Source organism: Polypterus senegalus, chromosome 9, assembly GCF_016835505.1.
Source record: "Polypterus senegalus isolate Bchr_013 chromosome 9, ASM1683550v1, whole genome shotgun sequence".
Taxonomy (NCBI): Eukaryota; Metazoa; Chordata; class Cladistia; order Polypteriformes; family Polypteridae; genus Polypterus; species Polypterus senegalus.
This window is the reverse complement of record NC_053162.1, coordinates 112,832,657-112,850,095: the sequence shown is the minus strand read 5'-3', so window position 1 is coordinate 112,850,095 and position 17,439 is coordinate 112,832,657. Positions and strand designations below refer to the sequence as shown.

Sequence of the window (17,439 nt, the reverse complement as noted above, 5' to 3'; positions counted from 1 at the left end):
CGTCTGGGTGTTGGCCTAACACCCAGCTTCCTTACAGCTGCCCTCGATCGCGTGCTCAACACACGCACGCACCACCTGCTTCCTCGCTCCCTGTAACCTCCGTCCTCTCTTCTTTATCTCGTTCTTTTTCTCATTCCTCCATATTTTCCTGATCTTGTTCTTTTTTCATCCTCTCTTTTTTTCTCCCCCCACAACCGACTCGCGCTTCTTTTTAAATGACGAGGGCCACAGCAGCTGCAGCATTAGCCACGGGACAATCACGAATGTGGGCAGTTCCTCACCTGTGCACTCAGTGAGAAACGCCCACACCCTACGGATCGCCCCACGGCTCGCTATGGCCCAACGTCCCCTCGCTAAGCCACGAGTGCGTCGATTATTTATTTAAAATGAATGGCCTTTGCTCAACGAGCTGTGGACCCATAACACCACAGTGTGTCTTTATTATTTCAATGGTACTCACTAATGTCCTGGGGCAGATAATGGAAGGTAACAAAAAATCTGTGATAGCAGATACAATCAGGAGAAATCTCTTCACAAAGGAAGCTAATGAAGAGGACCTGCATCAGGAGTTTACTGAGATTTCTGAAAGGTGCCTCCGACAACGATGGTGGCCAAATTTGCAGACGATGATGGTACAACTAGAACATTTTGCTTCATTTAGTCCTTCTTAGTCTTTTTTATACCAAATTATCTTTTTGGTTTTGCTATTCTTGTACAGACAGTTTTCAACATGAAAGGAGACATTTGGAATATATAAAAATAAGCATAAACCTGTGCAATTTATTATTACTACTACTACTATTCTTATGGATATATTGCACATATGTAATGTATAGGTATGCACATATATTTTATTACTATATGATATTTTTTTCTCATGTGGTGTTAAATATCTATTATACTGTAGATAGGTCTTATTTTGTCATGATATTCTTAGTTCAATATGCTATTTTGTATTTTTATGCTACATCTTTGGACTGCATTATGCCTTTTGTATATTATAGGCCTATTTGTATTGCATTGAAAGCTACATTTGTATATTGTACAGTATAATATTTGTTCATTGACACTAATAAAAATATCAAGAAATTTAACCAAGTGTGTTGTAGTTCAATTAAAATCCTGCCAACATGAATGGTAAGTAATTAATGAACTGCCAATAACAGTCACAAATATAAGATCAAATAAATAGCAATATAAAGTGCTGAAGGGAGATTTCTGTCAGCAAATGCTCTGCTGCCTTCCAAAGACCAACTGTTCACCGCTTGCTGCGGACACTAGTAGGCCACCATAAGGCTGCCCAAAAGCTGATGTTCCAAATTCCAGCGGACCACAGGCAGTGTCTGCTGGCAGACTGCTGTTTTGGGCAATAGCGGTACACTAATGGCCCACTGGAACTTTGCAATCAGGGCACACATTCCACCAAACAAGAGGGAATCCCTGCAAAGATTGCACAGACTTAATTTAGTATTGAAACAGATGTGGTTCCAATTGACATCCCATTTTTGATAAGTAAAACATCCTTAAAAAGGGCAGGGACACCTTTGGACATTGAAAACAAAGCAGTAATGTTTAATCAGCCAATGACTATTGAACTGACCATCTCTAGTTATTACTGTGTGAACATCTTACATAAAGAAAAATAAAGAACACTGTGAAAGTGAGATTCTAAGTCTCAGAAAACATGAATACAGAAGTGAAGGAAAAGGGCTTGTTGAATCTTCACCTACATTTTAGATATGCTTCAGTGGGCAGATAAAAGAAACTGCTTGATAGGTCTGGAAACAAGCATGGAGAGTGAGCTTCCTTAATTAAGCAAATCGTTAAGAATTGTGAGACATCACTGGAATACATTAAAAACACATCCAGACTAGCTGTTGGTTTTCTGTTAGCTTACGAATATAATGAAACTGTGGCTATTGACTTGCATGAACTTGAACAAGGAGTATGGTATCTTCAAATCATTGACACATTCGCACATTTCAAGGTAAGAAGTATTATAAAGACAAAGAAACCTTCAGAAATTGAGAAACAATTAATACATTCTTAGATTATGTGCACATGGAGAACCTCCGAAACTATTTAGTAACAATGGTGGGGAATTCAATAAAAATGTAATCGGAGATACAGCTGATAACTTTAACATTGAAACAATAACCACAACTGCATAAAGTCTCTATAGAGTCATGGACTACTTAAGAGACAAAATGAGATATTCAAAGAAATTACACAGAAAGTAAGAAAGAATACTATATGTGACTGAGGCCAAAGGTTAATGACAAAGAATAAAAAACACAATATTAATGGGTACAACCCTTATCAGTTATCAGGTTTGGTCACAATCCAAATCTTCTTTCTGTCCTCATGGATAGACCATGTGCCCTAGAAGGCACCATTAGGACTGTGTCAGTGGGTAAACTTCTTCAAGCAATGCATGCTTCAAGAAGAGCATTCCCTGAAGAAAAATGTTAAGAAAGGATATGGAGAGTACACCAGAAACAGATGAATACTGCAAATAAAAAATTTGAAACAGGAGATAAAGTGTGATCCAAAGAGTTGATTGTGTAAAATGGAAGGGACCTCGAGTTACCATAGGACAGAAAGGAGTTGAATGACAAAGATGAAGAAAGAGATTTATCAAACACTATCAGATAATGAAGACTCTAAAGATGAAAAGGAGATTCTAAACTCTTTAGTACCTACAGAGGATGCTGACTGAAATTGGTCAGACTCATGACAGAGCCATCATGTTAGTCTAGAAAAAGGGGCAAACTGTGAGACATGTGGACATCAACAGGGGCATTCAGCATACTGCTGAAGTCTTAGGATGGACTGGTAAACCATTAGGAAAAAACTAAATTTGGTATAATTTAGACTTTATGGATCCTCAGAGTATTGCTAGCACAAAATCCCTGAAAACCCTAAATACAAAGAGGACTGTTTGATTTATGTTGGGTAGATTGCCCAGAGGGGACTGGGCGGTCTCGTGGTCTGGAACCCCTACAGATTTTATTTTTTTTCTCCAGCTTTTGGAGTTTTTTTTTGTTTTTTCTGTCCACCCTGGCCATCGGACCTTAATTATTCTATGTTAATTAATTTTGACTTATGTTTACTTTTTATTGTGTCTTCTATTTTTCTATTCATTTTGTAAAGCACTTTGAGCTACATTTTTTTGTATGAAAATGTGCTATATAAATAAATGTTGATTGAAATAGTCTGTTGATATGTCAACTGTGAATAGTCTATACATTGAACCAGTAACTAACAACCTGCAACTATGTGACTTGTTTTTGGAAAATTATGTGCTTCAAATCAAGGATATATCTTTATGTCAGCAAACCCATAAGAAATAGGTAACTGGAAAAGTAACAGTGCTTTTGCGGAGGCTGAAAACACTGGTCAGTGATGTATTTCCACAAGATAGATCTGCACTTTAGAAGAGACTTCAGCAGGAACTGTACTCAAAGTACACAGAGACAGGAGGGTTTGAGAAACGAGAAAAGAATGGGCCCAACAGTTATTTGCCAACATGTTCATCAGAATTTTTTTGTCTTCTTTGAGTTCTCATTTGTCAAAGACAATGGAAAATGTATTCCATGGACATCAAATGTGCTTTTCTATGAGATATGACACTGCCTTGGGATATTTATATTCACTGACCTACTGAGGCTAAAAATAAAGAAAAACTATGGTGGCTCAAAAAATGTGTATATAGTCTTACAGATGCAACACTGTACTCGTAAATTAAAGTAAAGGAGATCATGCTGAACACAGGTGGAAAGGGTTCACAAGTGGATTCTGCAGTTTTTTTATTGGTTGGATGAAGACGGTACTGTAACTGGAATTCTTGCATGTCATGTTGATGAATTAATAAGGCTTTACTATCACAGCTATTCCATGCCTCAGATCAACTTTGCAGGTCATTTATGACGAGAATGATCACTTCTGCTTTGTGGTACTGGAATTTGTTAAGTGTTAATGGAGCAATATGTATACAGTAAGAAAGCTACATAGAGAATCTTCAACCTATTGTCATAGTTCATCTACAGCCTTAAAAAGGGATCCCCACCTCCAAATGCACCTAAACCAGAAAAACTGAAGTCTAGTCTGTTAAAACAAGGGCATATTCTCTGGGTTGCCAAACAAAGTAAACCTGATGTCATGTTTAATGCTTACATCTTAGCATCCACCACAAAACATGCTGTAAGAGCCATTTGCTAGTTATTTAGGATATGTCAAGTAGGTAGAAGTGTTTGCTTAGTTATGTTAAATGTTTGCCTATAAAAAAAGTGCATAGTCTAAGAGAGGCTCTTATACCCCCCACAAGCTGAATTGAACTGGTATATTCTAACTGTTTCTTGTCCTAATGACTACAGATTAGTCACAGTTAGTGACCTGCCTTGCTGTAAGTAAGGCACTATAGTGCCCAAAAGCACGTAACGAAGCTTACTCTATTGAATGTGCAGCACCATATATTTAGAATGTACTGAAGGCCAACTAAAACATCATTACGTACAGAAAACAACTTAACAAGAAAAGGCTAAGTTTAGAGAAAAGACGTTTTTTCTCCTTTTTTTTTGCTTTTTATTCTACAAGTGTAAAAACCTTTTTCTTTATTCTTGTGTGGGCTGTTTGCTTTGAAAGTTCACTAAACCTTTTAAAGCAAACTTTTGGACTGAGAGATTTCTTTCGGCACCTGTTTGACTCATGCTTGAGCCTGCCTTACATAACAGCAGCTACACATGCTATTGTGCAAACAATATGTTAAGCCAACAAGGTCATTTGTAAAATTAATTCTGCGAAAGTGGCCTTGAAGTTTCAACAGAAATGAGTCATTAAGATTGTTTCCAGAGGCAGAATGATTCTCACATCCCTTCTTGGATCGTGAAAAAGAATCAAAAGAGTAGTATGAATTACTTTGGCAGGATAAACAACGATAATGTCCGATAGCATGGATAGTGAAATCTTTCTTTCTATGCTTTTTCAGAGCTTACAGTCAGTGATTCAAGGAACAGCAGCTACTTTATAGCTGAGGCAATTAAATCCACCAAACCTGTAACAATGAACAGATTTCATTCAGAGATTAGTGGGATAAAAAGTCATTCATGACAAACAAGTCCAATGTATTTTGTGGCTACCTACAAAGGACTATTTTGCTGACTATATTACAAAAAAAGAGAATCTCCTTTAGAACAGGCAATCCCCGGGTTACGTACGAGATAGGGATGGTAGTTGAATTTGTATGTAAGTCAGAACAGGTACATTATTTTAATAAATGCTATTGTTAACCGAATGTAACCAAGAGCTCTGCCAATGAATGAGGGAGTTTCACCTTTCTCTGACCTTTGTATTATTTCTACTTTATTTTTAATGGTGATGGTTTTTCTATTCTTTACTGTATCACCAGCACTTACATATGATTTGTGTTTCAGAGACATTCTTGAAGGGTGAAGACAAAAGGTTAGATGAGCTCCTCTGCACAGCACTGTACATGCTATCCCAGCAGGAAGGCATCTGTCGTCAACACGTCCGATGTACTGACAAGAGACAGCTTCCTGCTATGTGCGTAACAGTACAAGCAGGCTTGCTATATAGAATGAATGGGGGTGGCGAGGGGCGGTTCACCACACAGTCACCTCCATTACAGTATGCTCCCTGCAACGTCCGCCCACCGAGAATGAACATGGTGCGGCCAAAGGCGGATAGTGAACCACCCACCACCGCTCCCATTCAACAGGCAGTCACCCGAGGCACACTACAATGCTACCCCCCGCCGCCCCGTTCACCCTCAATGGCCTCCGTTCAGCCACAACCGGGTCACCGCTTGCAGCATCACCAGCCGCCCACGAGAACGAATGGAGCAGCCGTGTGTGGTGGGCGGGCAGTGAAACACCCCCCTCCACTCCATTCAGCCTGCTTTCAGTCAGGAGCAGTAGCTGTGGTGGTGTGGTGGGCAGACAGCGAACCACCCCATCAAGCCTCTGTCCTGCACATGAGAGATAGCTGTGGCCCCGGTGACTATGGACCACAGGTCACTGATTGCCGCCGGGAGCCGCCAGAGGGACACTACACTGCACGAGCAGCGAAATTGCCCCCCTCAAGCCACCGCTTGCAGCGTCCCTAAGCCGAAGATGACGGAGCGCTAGTTACTGAGGCGCATGTGTTGCAGCTGCGGTCCTGTTCGTAAGTTGTAGGTCGGATGTCCGTAACTTGAGGACTGTTGAGTGTTATTAAATGAGACGTAGAAGTTTGTCCCTAATATCAGCAGTAGTATTTTTCTCTTTTTGAAGCTTAACACCTATTACATCAATATTTAAGTTCAAATTAATTCCATGCTCATAGGGTACAGTGAAATCTTTTCTTGCATGTCTGCCACGACTTTCTGCTGCCATTATCACAAAGTATTACACCAGTTAAAGTTAAATCTTACTCTGCTTTAACTACTGCTCAAGCCGGGTATATAATAAACCAATAGGAAATTATTAACAGTGTAACATTTCACTATTTACTCTGGGCAGAATTCATGGTGAGAATGAAGCAGATCAAAGACCGCTGATGAGGAATGTCTACTCTTCTAAAGCACACAACTGCAAGAAAAAAAGTTTGCTAACTGTTTGGAATTAGCATAAACTGTTCATAAAAATGCAGTCTGACCTTTAGCTAAGTCACGATAATTGTCCAACACATACCTTTGTATAATAATAAAACCAAAACACACACAAAAAGGTACAATGTACTGTAACATACTGCTTATTGCTTAGCAGTAAAAAAACAAACAAACAAAAAAAAAACACAGAAACCATGGGCAGTAACGATAGCATACACATGCAAACCTACATGGGACTTATGTTTTTACAGTCTTGCCACAATCCTACCACAAAACTCTTTTATTCCTAACATTCAAATTCATAATGTGGCCATTTTTTGTTTTGCTTAATAATAATTAATTTTTGTCTGTGACAAATCATACCTTTATCCTTATTTCTAAATAAATCTAGCTTATTTAGTAACAATTTAAAACAATTGTCTCTTTGTACTTAACACAAAATACCACATTCAAGTGATAGAGATTTGCTTAGTATTGTGCTGAAAAATTTTATTTGAGATTACCATGAAAAGTGCTATATGAAATAAAAAATAAGTGGCAGGTAGCTTGTTAAGGTGTAAGGTTTTGGTTATAAACATTATGACCTGCTGTCAAATGCTTGATCTTTTTTTATGCAATTTTCGTATTTATTCATTATAATCACTAAAGCCAACTGTTAAAGAGATCTCACTTATGACAGTGTCTACGTATGTGGCATCAGATGAAGCACCTAATTTAGTTAAGGCTCATACTAGAGCAAAAGCCAAATTGCAATGAAACCATTAATAAGTATCATTATTTTTTTTGAAAACTCAAAACAACAGTAATTATCACTCACCATTTTATCAATCCAAATTGTGTTTCCTAAACACAAGACAACATCTGCTTCATGTAGTTTTCCTCTGATCTTTTTGTTAATGTAAGTGCTAACCTAAAATAAAATAACAAAATGCAGTGTTAAATGGTAAACAAACATACAACTGTTTGGAAGTTTGATAAATTAAAAGGAATACAAAAGAGTGAATTAAATACATCTAAAACAACAGTTTTTTGTAAGCCTACCTAATTTTGCCACTTGACAAAATACTGCATATACTGTACCTTCAAAAGATACTGATGTCAAGAAATAAACTAAAATCAAATTTTTAATATTAATATTCAAATTGATTTTGCCTTAATATTTAGATGAATTCAAGTATTTATAAGAAAAAAAATGGAGATGGAGGGTTTTAAATGGGCTGGAATGGCCCTGTGGTGCAAATGCTTTTTGTATGGAATACTTCAGAAACTCAAAGAGAAGCACACATGGTATATTTACAGTATAAGCTGCATCCAGTCATTCATATTCTGAAAATGCTTTCCATTACATAGAATCAAGGTGACATGGACATTTTCCAGAGATATTCTACTTTCATTTTAACACAGGTACAAAAACACAACTAACAATAATGTAACATATGGCCCATTGGCAACAGAGTATGGTAAAGTTAAAACTCAACATAAAACAGATTCAGGAAAAATAAACTTTGCACCATGATACAGGGAGTGCAGAATTATTAGGCAAGTTGTATTTTTGAGGATTAATTTTAATATGGAACAAACACAGTGCTATCAGTCAATCCAAAATGTTAATAAACCTGAAACCTGAATGTTTCACAACGGAAATGTGAGTGTGAACATCATCAGGGGAATACATATGTGCGCACAATTATTAGGCAACTATTAGTGTGCAGATTTATTATGCAACTAAAGGAAAAATGAAAATTTTCCCATCTCACTTGTTTATTTTCATCTGTTATAGTGAGAATAATAAACAAACACCTCAAAATTTACAAATAAACATCTCTGACATTTCAAAAAAAATAAATCAATCAATCAATGACCAATATAGCCACCCTTCTTTCCAATAACAGTCATAAGCCTTTCCATTCATGGAGTCTGTCAGTTTCTTGATCTGTTGACGATCAGCTTTTTGTGGAGCAGTGACTACAGCCTCCCAGACACTCTTCAGAGAGGTGTATTGTTTTTCTCCCCGTAAATCTAGCGTTTAAGAAGTGCCCACAAGTTCTCGATAGGGTTTAGGTCAGATGAGGAAGGGGCCATGTCATTATTCCTTCATCTTTAAGGCCTTTACTGGCTGGCCACGCAGTGGAGAACTTCGATGCAAGTGATGGAGCATTGGCCTGCATAAAACTCATGGTCTTTTTCCTGTATCACTGTTTGAAGAAAGTGTCTTCGAAAAACTGGCAGTAGGTTTGGGAGTTGATTTTGAGTTCATCTTCAATGCAAAAGGTCCAACTAGCTCATCTTTAAAAATACCAGCTCATACCAGTACCCCACCTCCACGTTGGAGTGGAGCTCTGTGCCCATTACTGATCCACAGGTCCATCCATCTGGTCCATCAAGAGTCACTCTCATCTCATCGGTCCATAAAACCTTTGAAAAAATCTGTCTTCAGATATTTCTTGGCCCAGTTTTGACGTTTCAACTTATGTTTCTTGTTCAGTGGTGGTTGGGTTTCAGCCCTCCTTACCTTGGCCATGTCTTTGAGCACTGAACACCTTGTACTTCTGGGCACTCCAGGTAGGTTGCAGCTCTGGAATATGAAAGTACTGGAGGATAATGGGTTCCTGGTAGCTTCACGTTTGATTCTTCTCAAATCTTTGGCAGCTAATTTGCGTCTTTTGTTCTCAACACGTTTCTTGCGACCCTGTTGACTATTTGCAACAAAATGTTTGATGGTTCTGTGATCACACACCAATATCTTAGCAATTCCAAAAGTGCTGCATCCCTCTGAAAGACCTTTTACAATTTTTGACTTTTCAGAGTCAGTTAAATCTCTTTTTTGGCCCATTTTGCCTGAGGAAAACTAGCTGCCTAATAATTCTGCACACCTTGATATAGGGTGTTGATCTCCTTAGGCCACACCCTCCCTCATTACACAAATACACATCGCCTGACGTGCTTAAATCCAATAAGCATTCAAGTTAATACAGCTTGGAGTTGGAATATACGCATTAAAAATGATGATATGGTCAAAATACTCACTTGCCTAATAATTGTGCACACAGTGTATGATCAGGGAGGGGTGTAGAGTTCTTAATAAAGTCAAGGCCGTCATGGAATATCCTGCATCCAAAATCTTACAAAGTCTATAGTGGTTCCTACTTGTAGGGTAAAGGTTGTGCCACATTTCTCTGACATTGCTGTCTCTCAAAAAGGTTGGGGGATTGGGGTTGGAGGTAGATTTCAAATGCACAGCAAGAGTTTTTCCTTGTTCTGTTTTTATTACAATCTTCACTCTCATTTGCTCACCTACCAACGACTGGAACAGTCTGGTTTTATGCATAAGAAGTCTACCATCAACTGTATCCCAGCACTGAGGGTTCTCAGGAAGCGCAAACGCGAATATCGGCAGAGTTTCTTTGCAGCCTTTGTCAATTTTTGTAAAGTATTCAACTCAGTTGATAGAGCTGCCCTGTGGGACATCCTCGAGGTTTCTGGATATCATGGCCGGCCTGTACACTGGTACTTTAAGTGCTTTGCAGAGTGGAGGCAGGACCTCTGTGTTTTTCCCAGTTGATTCTGGGGTTCGTCAGGGGTGTGTTCTTGCTCCTACTCTGTTCAATGCTTGTATGGACTGGATGTTGGGCAAGGTCATGGGGTCCAGTGACTGTGGGACATCTGTTGGTGAAGGAAGATTCATGGATCTTGACTTTACTGACGATGCTGTGATCTTCGTGGAGTCAATGAAGGCTCTGATCGGCGTGCTCAAGAGACTGAGTGAGGAGTCTGAGTGTCTGGGCTTGCGAGTACCCTGGATAAAAAACAAAATCCAGGCCTTTAATGACCTCTTGGGCACAGCCATCAGCAGTTTAAGGAGAGAGTGTTGACCTTGTTGAGAGGTTTACTTACCTTGGCAGTGACATGCATGTCTCTGGTGACTCTTCCTATGAAGTCAGTAGACGGATTGGGAGAGCAAGGGGAGTCATGAGGTCGCTGGAAAGGGGTGTGTAGCGCTCACGATATCTATGCAAAAGGACGATGGTCCAAGTCTTTACAGCCCTGGTGTTTCCTGTCTTGCTATATGGTTGTGAGACATGGACGCTATCCAGTGACCTGAGACGAAGACTGGACTCCTTTGGTACTGTGTCTCTCTGGAAAATCCTTGGGTACTCTTAGTTTGACTTTGTGTCAAATGAGCGGTTGCTCATGAAGTCCCGAATGAGGCACATTACCTGCATTGTGAGGGAGCATCAGTTATGGCACTACAGCCATGTGGTGCATTTCCCTGAGGGTGATCCGGCTCATAAGATCCTCATTATTGGGGACCCAAGTGGCTGGACCAGGCCAAGGGTCGCTCATGTAACACCTGGCTGTGGCAGATAGAGGGTCATTTCCGGAGGGGGGACTGGACCATGCATCTGCCTGGGGGGATCCCCGAGTTGTTTTGTCGTGTAGTGGGTGTGGCAACACACTGTACCAGTACATGCTCCCCATCTTGACTTGACTACAGTCTCAACCTTGCTCCCTTTGTTTCGCTTACTCATACGAATTTCTCCCCTTGATTTACACACTCTGGTTACTTATGACTTTTTCTGAAGTGTTTTCTATTACATAATTCTATTATGTGTTATGTTGTCATGTGAAATGACTGTTTAATACTTGAAATAAGTAGTTACAGAGAATCAGATGAGACTGCAAATTGAAATGGCTCACTGCCAAGTCTGTTTGCTTCTGTGTATTTTAAATTGCTTCTAAGTAAGATGGTTTTTGTTTTCCTTTCCCTTCAAAAGAATTAGAAGACTACGTTGGCAGCCCATCGACCAAGACTGTTCCTGCTTTGCATTCACTGTTGCTATAATAGGCTATTGACTCTCCTATGATCCTGTAAAGACACGGGAAGGTTGAGAAAAATCAGTCAATAAATGGGAAAATTATCACAAATGTAATTTGTGTGTGTGTATTTCTTTAGAATTACAGATTATATTATTAAAAATTTCAGCTAACTAATATGAAGATATGTGGATGGTTACAGAAAAGAACTGACAACTGAATAACATATTCAGTATATTCAATGCCTGTGAATGAGCAAGGGAGGTACTATATGTAGCAATAGCAGTATCAATAGAACATAACAAAACTCTTGTCAGTGTGAATTGGAGGAGTGACAGCTAAAAAGCAGCAAGCTGTGATGAAATTGTAGTTACCATAATTTGTGCATATGAAGAGCCAACCACATGGCAGTAGTAATCTGGTTTTATGCCAGGCACAGGAATAACTGATGTCACTTTTGCATTGAGACAGCTCATATAGAAACACTGAGAAAAACAGAAAGGCTTGCATATAGTGATTACTGATTTGGAGATTATGATAGGGTGCCAGTTCATGAAGTCTGGAAGTGCAGAGCCAGTTTTTGAAATTTTTGAATCGATTTCATATACTTTATTAATCCTCAATATGTGAAGATTGTTCAGGATATGCATAAGGGAGTGAAGAACTAGATTAGAAGCAGTGTCAGAAAATTTGACAAAATTCCAGTTACAGTAGGTCTGCACTAAGAATCTTCTTTAAGCCCTTACTCTTTTGATCTGGATATGAACTTGATATGAACTTGACTCATGGGTTAAAAGGGAAATGATTTTTGATGGTGACATTGTGTTTTGTAGGAAAAGAGGAGATGGAGATGAACATAGAAAAAGGCTTTGGAAGACAGAAGAGTGAAGATAAATAGGAAGACAGTATATATGTGTAAATGCCTAGGATCAGTGGTAGCCCAAGATGGAGAACTGGATGCAGAGATAACCCATAGACTGCAGTGTGGATGGAACAATTGGAAGAAGTTTATTAGGGCTATTGTGCGACCGAAGATGTATGGAGCTTAGACATGGGCAGAAGAGTGAACACATGAAAAGAAGCTGGATGTGGCAGAATCAGGAATGTTGAGATGGATGTGTGGAGTTATAAAATAGGACAGGATAAGAAATGAGACAATCAGAAGTACAGCAAAAGTAGGAGAGATATCTAAGAAAGTACATGAAAGTACGTTGAAGTGGTATGGTCATGTGATTAGGTGAGACAATGAATGTGGGCAAAAGAGTTATGGTAATGAAAGTACAGGGGAAAAGTAAAGGAAGACCAAGTTATATGGAGAATGCTGGTCAAACATATCATACCCACACCTAAATGGGAAATGATGAAAAAGACAGAGTACATCAAATATATTTTTAAAATTAATTTTCAATTATGTAAAAAAATTGTTATGTTCAAAACAATATGTAAAATGTGATTTATCAATTAAAAGCTATTCACAAACATGCAACATGTCATAGTTTAGTCGTATCATTTTTTTTTAATTAAAATTTAAAATTTGTAAAATCATTCTATTCTCTTATAAGATCTTACCATGGAGTCCCATTCAGTCTCATTATCTAAAGGCTTCACACCATAAAGAATGATTTCAACTGCTTGAAAATGCAGACTCTGAAATTTGCTTGGTAAATTAAGTAAATTGTGAGCTTGCACTTGCTTTATCCTCCCATCATCTATGTATTTAATGGTGACTTGCTGGAAAATACCTTCCTCTTTTTCATAAACTTCCAAAACTTGAACCCTTTGCAAAGGATGAAAAAGTAATATTTATTAAATAAGCACTTAAAAAAAAACTTTCTTAAAAGATTCAACTCTTTTCCTCAGTACCAAATTGTTGCATTCATTTTTAGACTTTTGCAAGTTTTCTTAAAACTGTGCATATACCAGTCTTGGGATCATTCTTAAAATATGGCACACATCATATTTAGAGAAAAAAACATACACTGTATCAATTGCAAGTTTAAAAATATATATATAGGAAAACCAGAGACACTGTCACCCATTAGTAATAAGCAGGCAAAGTAGGAAACAGTTTCACGTTTATGGCATGTAATTCATTTGACAAAGTAATATTTTCCATTAAATCAGATGACAAAAAAATATGGATCAAATTCTGACTGCATTTTGTGTCTAACAATTACTGGTCCACTTTCAGCAGTAAATAATTTGTATGGCATCACACTTTCTAACAGATGTCCTTGTGGCACCATAAGTGGGGGTAGTCCACACATTTGCTAGACATAGTTTGATGTGTTTTCAGTCTGCTTAACTTGAAGTTTGAAAACCAAATTGTGTGTGCCCAAAAAGAAATGTAAGAAAAACTTGAACAAGGGTAGAGAGGTTAGATCATCTAATTTTTCTCAAAGAAATGTCAGGTTATTACTGTTAGTCCACCTAACTCAACAACCAAAAGATATATTAAAAAAAAACAAAAAAAAAAACAATTTTAATTAGAAGCCAGTTCAAATAAGCAGTCCAGGCATATCCTTATTATTATGTAATCCACAAGGAATTTGCTATATCACAGTAAATGGAAAATGACACATTTGTGTTGCTAATGATGTTGAGGCTCTTCAGCTTTTTAATGTTTTGTAACACTATAATTCCTGAAGCCTACAAAAAAACTTGTAACCCGGCCCACCTTAAATCCCTTTGCACCTCACAATCAGCATCTTTTGTTTTGTAAATGCGTCGATCAGCACACACAGCAAGCAGCCTGCTGTCCCATCCCCCGCCTTGACAGAGCTCAGCTCACGGGCCAAAAGCTCTTCCAGCTCAAGCCAAGGCTCCTTATCAAAAACACCAGCTGTTACAGACTGAAATCAAAGGCATCTTCTTTTTGGGCTGCATATACCGTCAACACGGCGTTGTCAGATCTAAAAACTGGTGTGGTGAATTGCTTGCATACTGAAGTGACTTTAGCTGCAGGTAGAAGTCCCATTTTACTTATGGTGCCAAGCAGAGTTGCAATGTGTCACAGCAGTCAATTAGCTGGCGAAAGCGGTGTGAAGAAGCTGTCTGTTGCTACGGTCCTGCCTTTGTCCAGTTTGACAGCGGTCACGGGGCATCATATTTTTGATTGCCGGTACAACAAACAGTGCTGAGCAGGCATGAAAAACAGCACTGCTCTTGTGAAAAGAATGGGAGATAAATGCCATCAACTCAAAGACGGAGAGGCAAGTTCGTTGTACCATGTAAATATCACTGAGACAATAAAACTGAATAATAAAAAAAAACAAAAAAAAAAACCAAGCACTAACTTTTAGAAGTAGCCAAAATTTACAATGGGTGTTACAGACTCAGATCAAATGTATGTTTTTATTATATTGTAGAAATAATAATAATAATAATAATAATAATAATAATATAACCTGGGACCTTCAGGTTATAAGGCAGCAGTTCTAACCTCTGCACCATTCAAAAATATGTGTAAATTCCCTGTCGATTGACATTTGAGCTTGAGTTTTTAACTCACTGACAGTCAGATTTAAAGCAAATGTTTTTTTTTCATTGGTAATATCCTCTTTAATAAAACTCCTGTGTGCTTCCTGGTGTCCGTTTGTGTGTGACTTCTGGTGAAGTGCTTATGTGCAGGGCCACACGGCACGTGTTCAGTCTCTTCCTGTGCATTCCCTGTGTGTGCAGAGAGAGAGACACATACAGGTTCGTGCGCTAGAGAGACAGACACACACACAGGCACGCGTGAGACAGACACACAGGCGGGCACAAGACACACACAGACGGGCGTCAGACACACACACACACACAGGCGCACGTGAGACAGACACACACACACACATACACACAGGCGTGAGAGAGAGAGAGACAGACAGACACACACACAGGCGAGGGACACACACACACACAGAGGCGCGCGCTTAAGAGAGAGACACACACACACGCAGGCCTGAGAGAGAGAGACACACACACACACACACAGGCACACGCGTTCATTGTTGCAATGTTACTTTTCTTGATTGTTTATTAAATTACGGATTTTTTCAAATGTTTATTTTTTTCCCCTGTGCTTAAAAAAAGTGTTTTTAGTGCGCAAACTCTTGCAGTGTTAGTTTTCTCTGTTGTTCAAGGTTTTCTTAGTGCTATTCAATGTTTTACATTTAGTGTACTATTACGCTGTGCATTCAATGGTATAATTCACTATATTTGTGCTTAAAACCTTAAAAAAATATATATTTACATACAGTTCATACGGTCTGGAATGGATTAATTGTATTTACATACAATCCTATGGGGGAAAATTACTTCGGTTCACAACCAGAGTTTTGGAATGAATTATGGTCGTGAACCGAGGTTCCACTGTATTACTGTCAGACAAAATTACTGGCATTTTACGGAAATACAAACCAGTATTACTGAGAGAGAAAATTAAAGGCACACAATACAGTGACGCATATTAATTACAGTCACATACAAGGTCCCTTTCCATTTAATATAGACTGTTCCTACTAATGTCTATGCAATACTGCTCTAGTGCCCATTATTGTAATGGGCTTAATGTCTAGTTCTTGAATAAAAGCAAACTTTTTTTCATATTTGGACTAAAGTCTAAACACATTATAAACTTCTCGTCGTTATTAGAACAACATGGAAAATGTTTCTGTTTAGGTTATGTGTTACCTATACAATTCCTGGCACATCACACAAAGGTAAGGAACCTTGACTTGAGCTGGGAGAACTTTTTGCCCATGAGCTGAGCTCCATGAAGGTGGGGGATGGGACAGCAGGCTTCTTGCTCCTTGTGCTGATTGATGCATTTACAAAACAAAAGATGCTGATGGTAGAGGTGTGAAGGGATTTAAGGTGGGCTGGGATTACGAGTTTTTTCGTAGGCTTCAGGAATTCTAGTGTTAACTTAGTACTTTCCTGGTAAACACTCAATCTCATGTTACAAATTTTAAGTTGCTTTGAAAACATCTGCTAAACAAAACTTATAATGAGGATTAAACATTTACTGATCATAACATAATATAGTCAGTTACTTTGCTTGTGAGATGCAAAAAACAGGCATCATCCTATTCAAATGAGTCTTAGTACCTAAATTTATATAAAAGAGACTGCCTTCCGGCCTCAAAGATCAAAAATCCACTTAACAAGGGAAAGATAAAATAATGACTATATTTAGGTTCTTTTGCCTGAGCTTCATATGTGCATTATAGACAAATATGCATATATTTCTTTTTGATCTTAGAGTACACCAAGAGAAAGGCATTTTAACGAGTCCCCTGCATTTGAAAGCTGCAGTATCCATGCAACACTGTCATAAGCATTTCATGCTTTGCAAAAGTGCAGTGTGTAAGGATTTAGGCCTTTTTTGTGGCTGATTTTATATTTCACTATCCCAACAAGTTTGGGCTAAACTAGTCGTCATTTCTAGACTGAAGACAAAGTAGCCGAGCTCAAAGTTTTCTTTTGTAGAATGTACCTATACAGGAATTTAATGACTCTTACATTTAAATATGAGAGCTATTATTGTTTTCCTGTTGGCTTTTGTGTTTGATGTTGCCACCATTACCAAAATAATAATTTATCCAAAAAGCATGTATAAACAAGTTAAACCTGGAATCCTTAAGCTAATGTTACATTTATATAAAGGGAGTAAAGGAAAAAGGCATGGTCATGGTAGGGAAGTGGTTTTTCCCACGCAAGTTTATTTAAATGTTTACCATGGGTTACACAAAGTTAGAAAATATATTGAAATATTTACTTTTTTTAATTTGAATACTTAAGTCTTTTTTTTTTTTTTAACTAATGTGGCAGCCCCAGTGAGTGTGGGACTCAACTACAGATATACCAGTCTGCAAAGGTAAAGTTATCAAAAGCATCATATGGTGTAGGTGGCCAGTGTGTTGACACAGCCATTGTGTACTGGGTTGGTGTGGACAGGGTGCAGGTCCTAGTACAATATAATTTTTACTGGATCCAATGTCTCTAGGGGGACCCCTGGATGTCCTGCCTGTGTT

General features: G+C 38.4%; 1 protein-coding gene across 1 annotated transcript in view; it reads right to left on the bottom strand.

The window, feature by feature from the left end:
• Positions 1-17,439, bottom strand: part of LOC120534890 (putative ATP-dependent RNA helicase TDRD12) — a 441,334-nt gene that overhangs the window by 241,725 nt on the left and 182,170 nt on the right. The window contains exons 8-9 of the mRNA XM_039762402.1: positions 12,992-13,199; positions 7,425-7,517 (exon numbers count right to left, since the gene is read on the bottom strand). Coding sequence (XP_039618336.1) covers positions 7,425-7,517; positions 12,992-13,199 — 301 coding nt within the window. The remainder of the gene's footprint in view (positions 1-7,424; positions 7,518-12,991; positions 13,200-17,439) is intronic.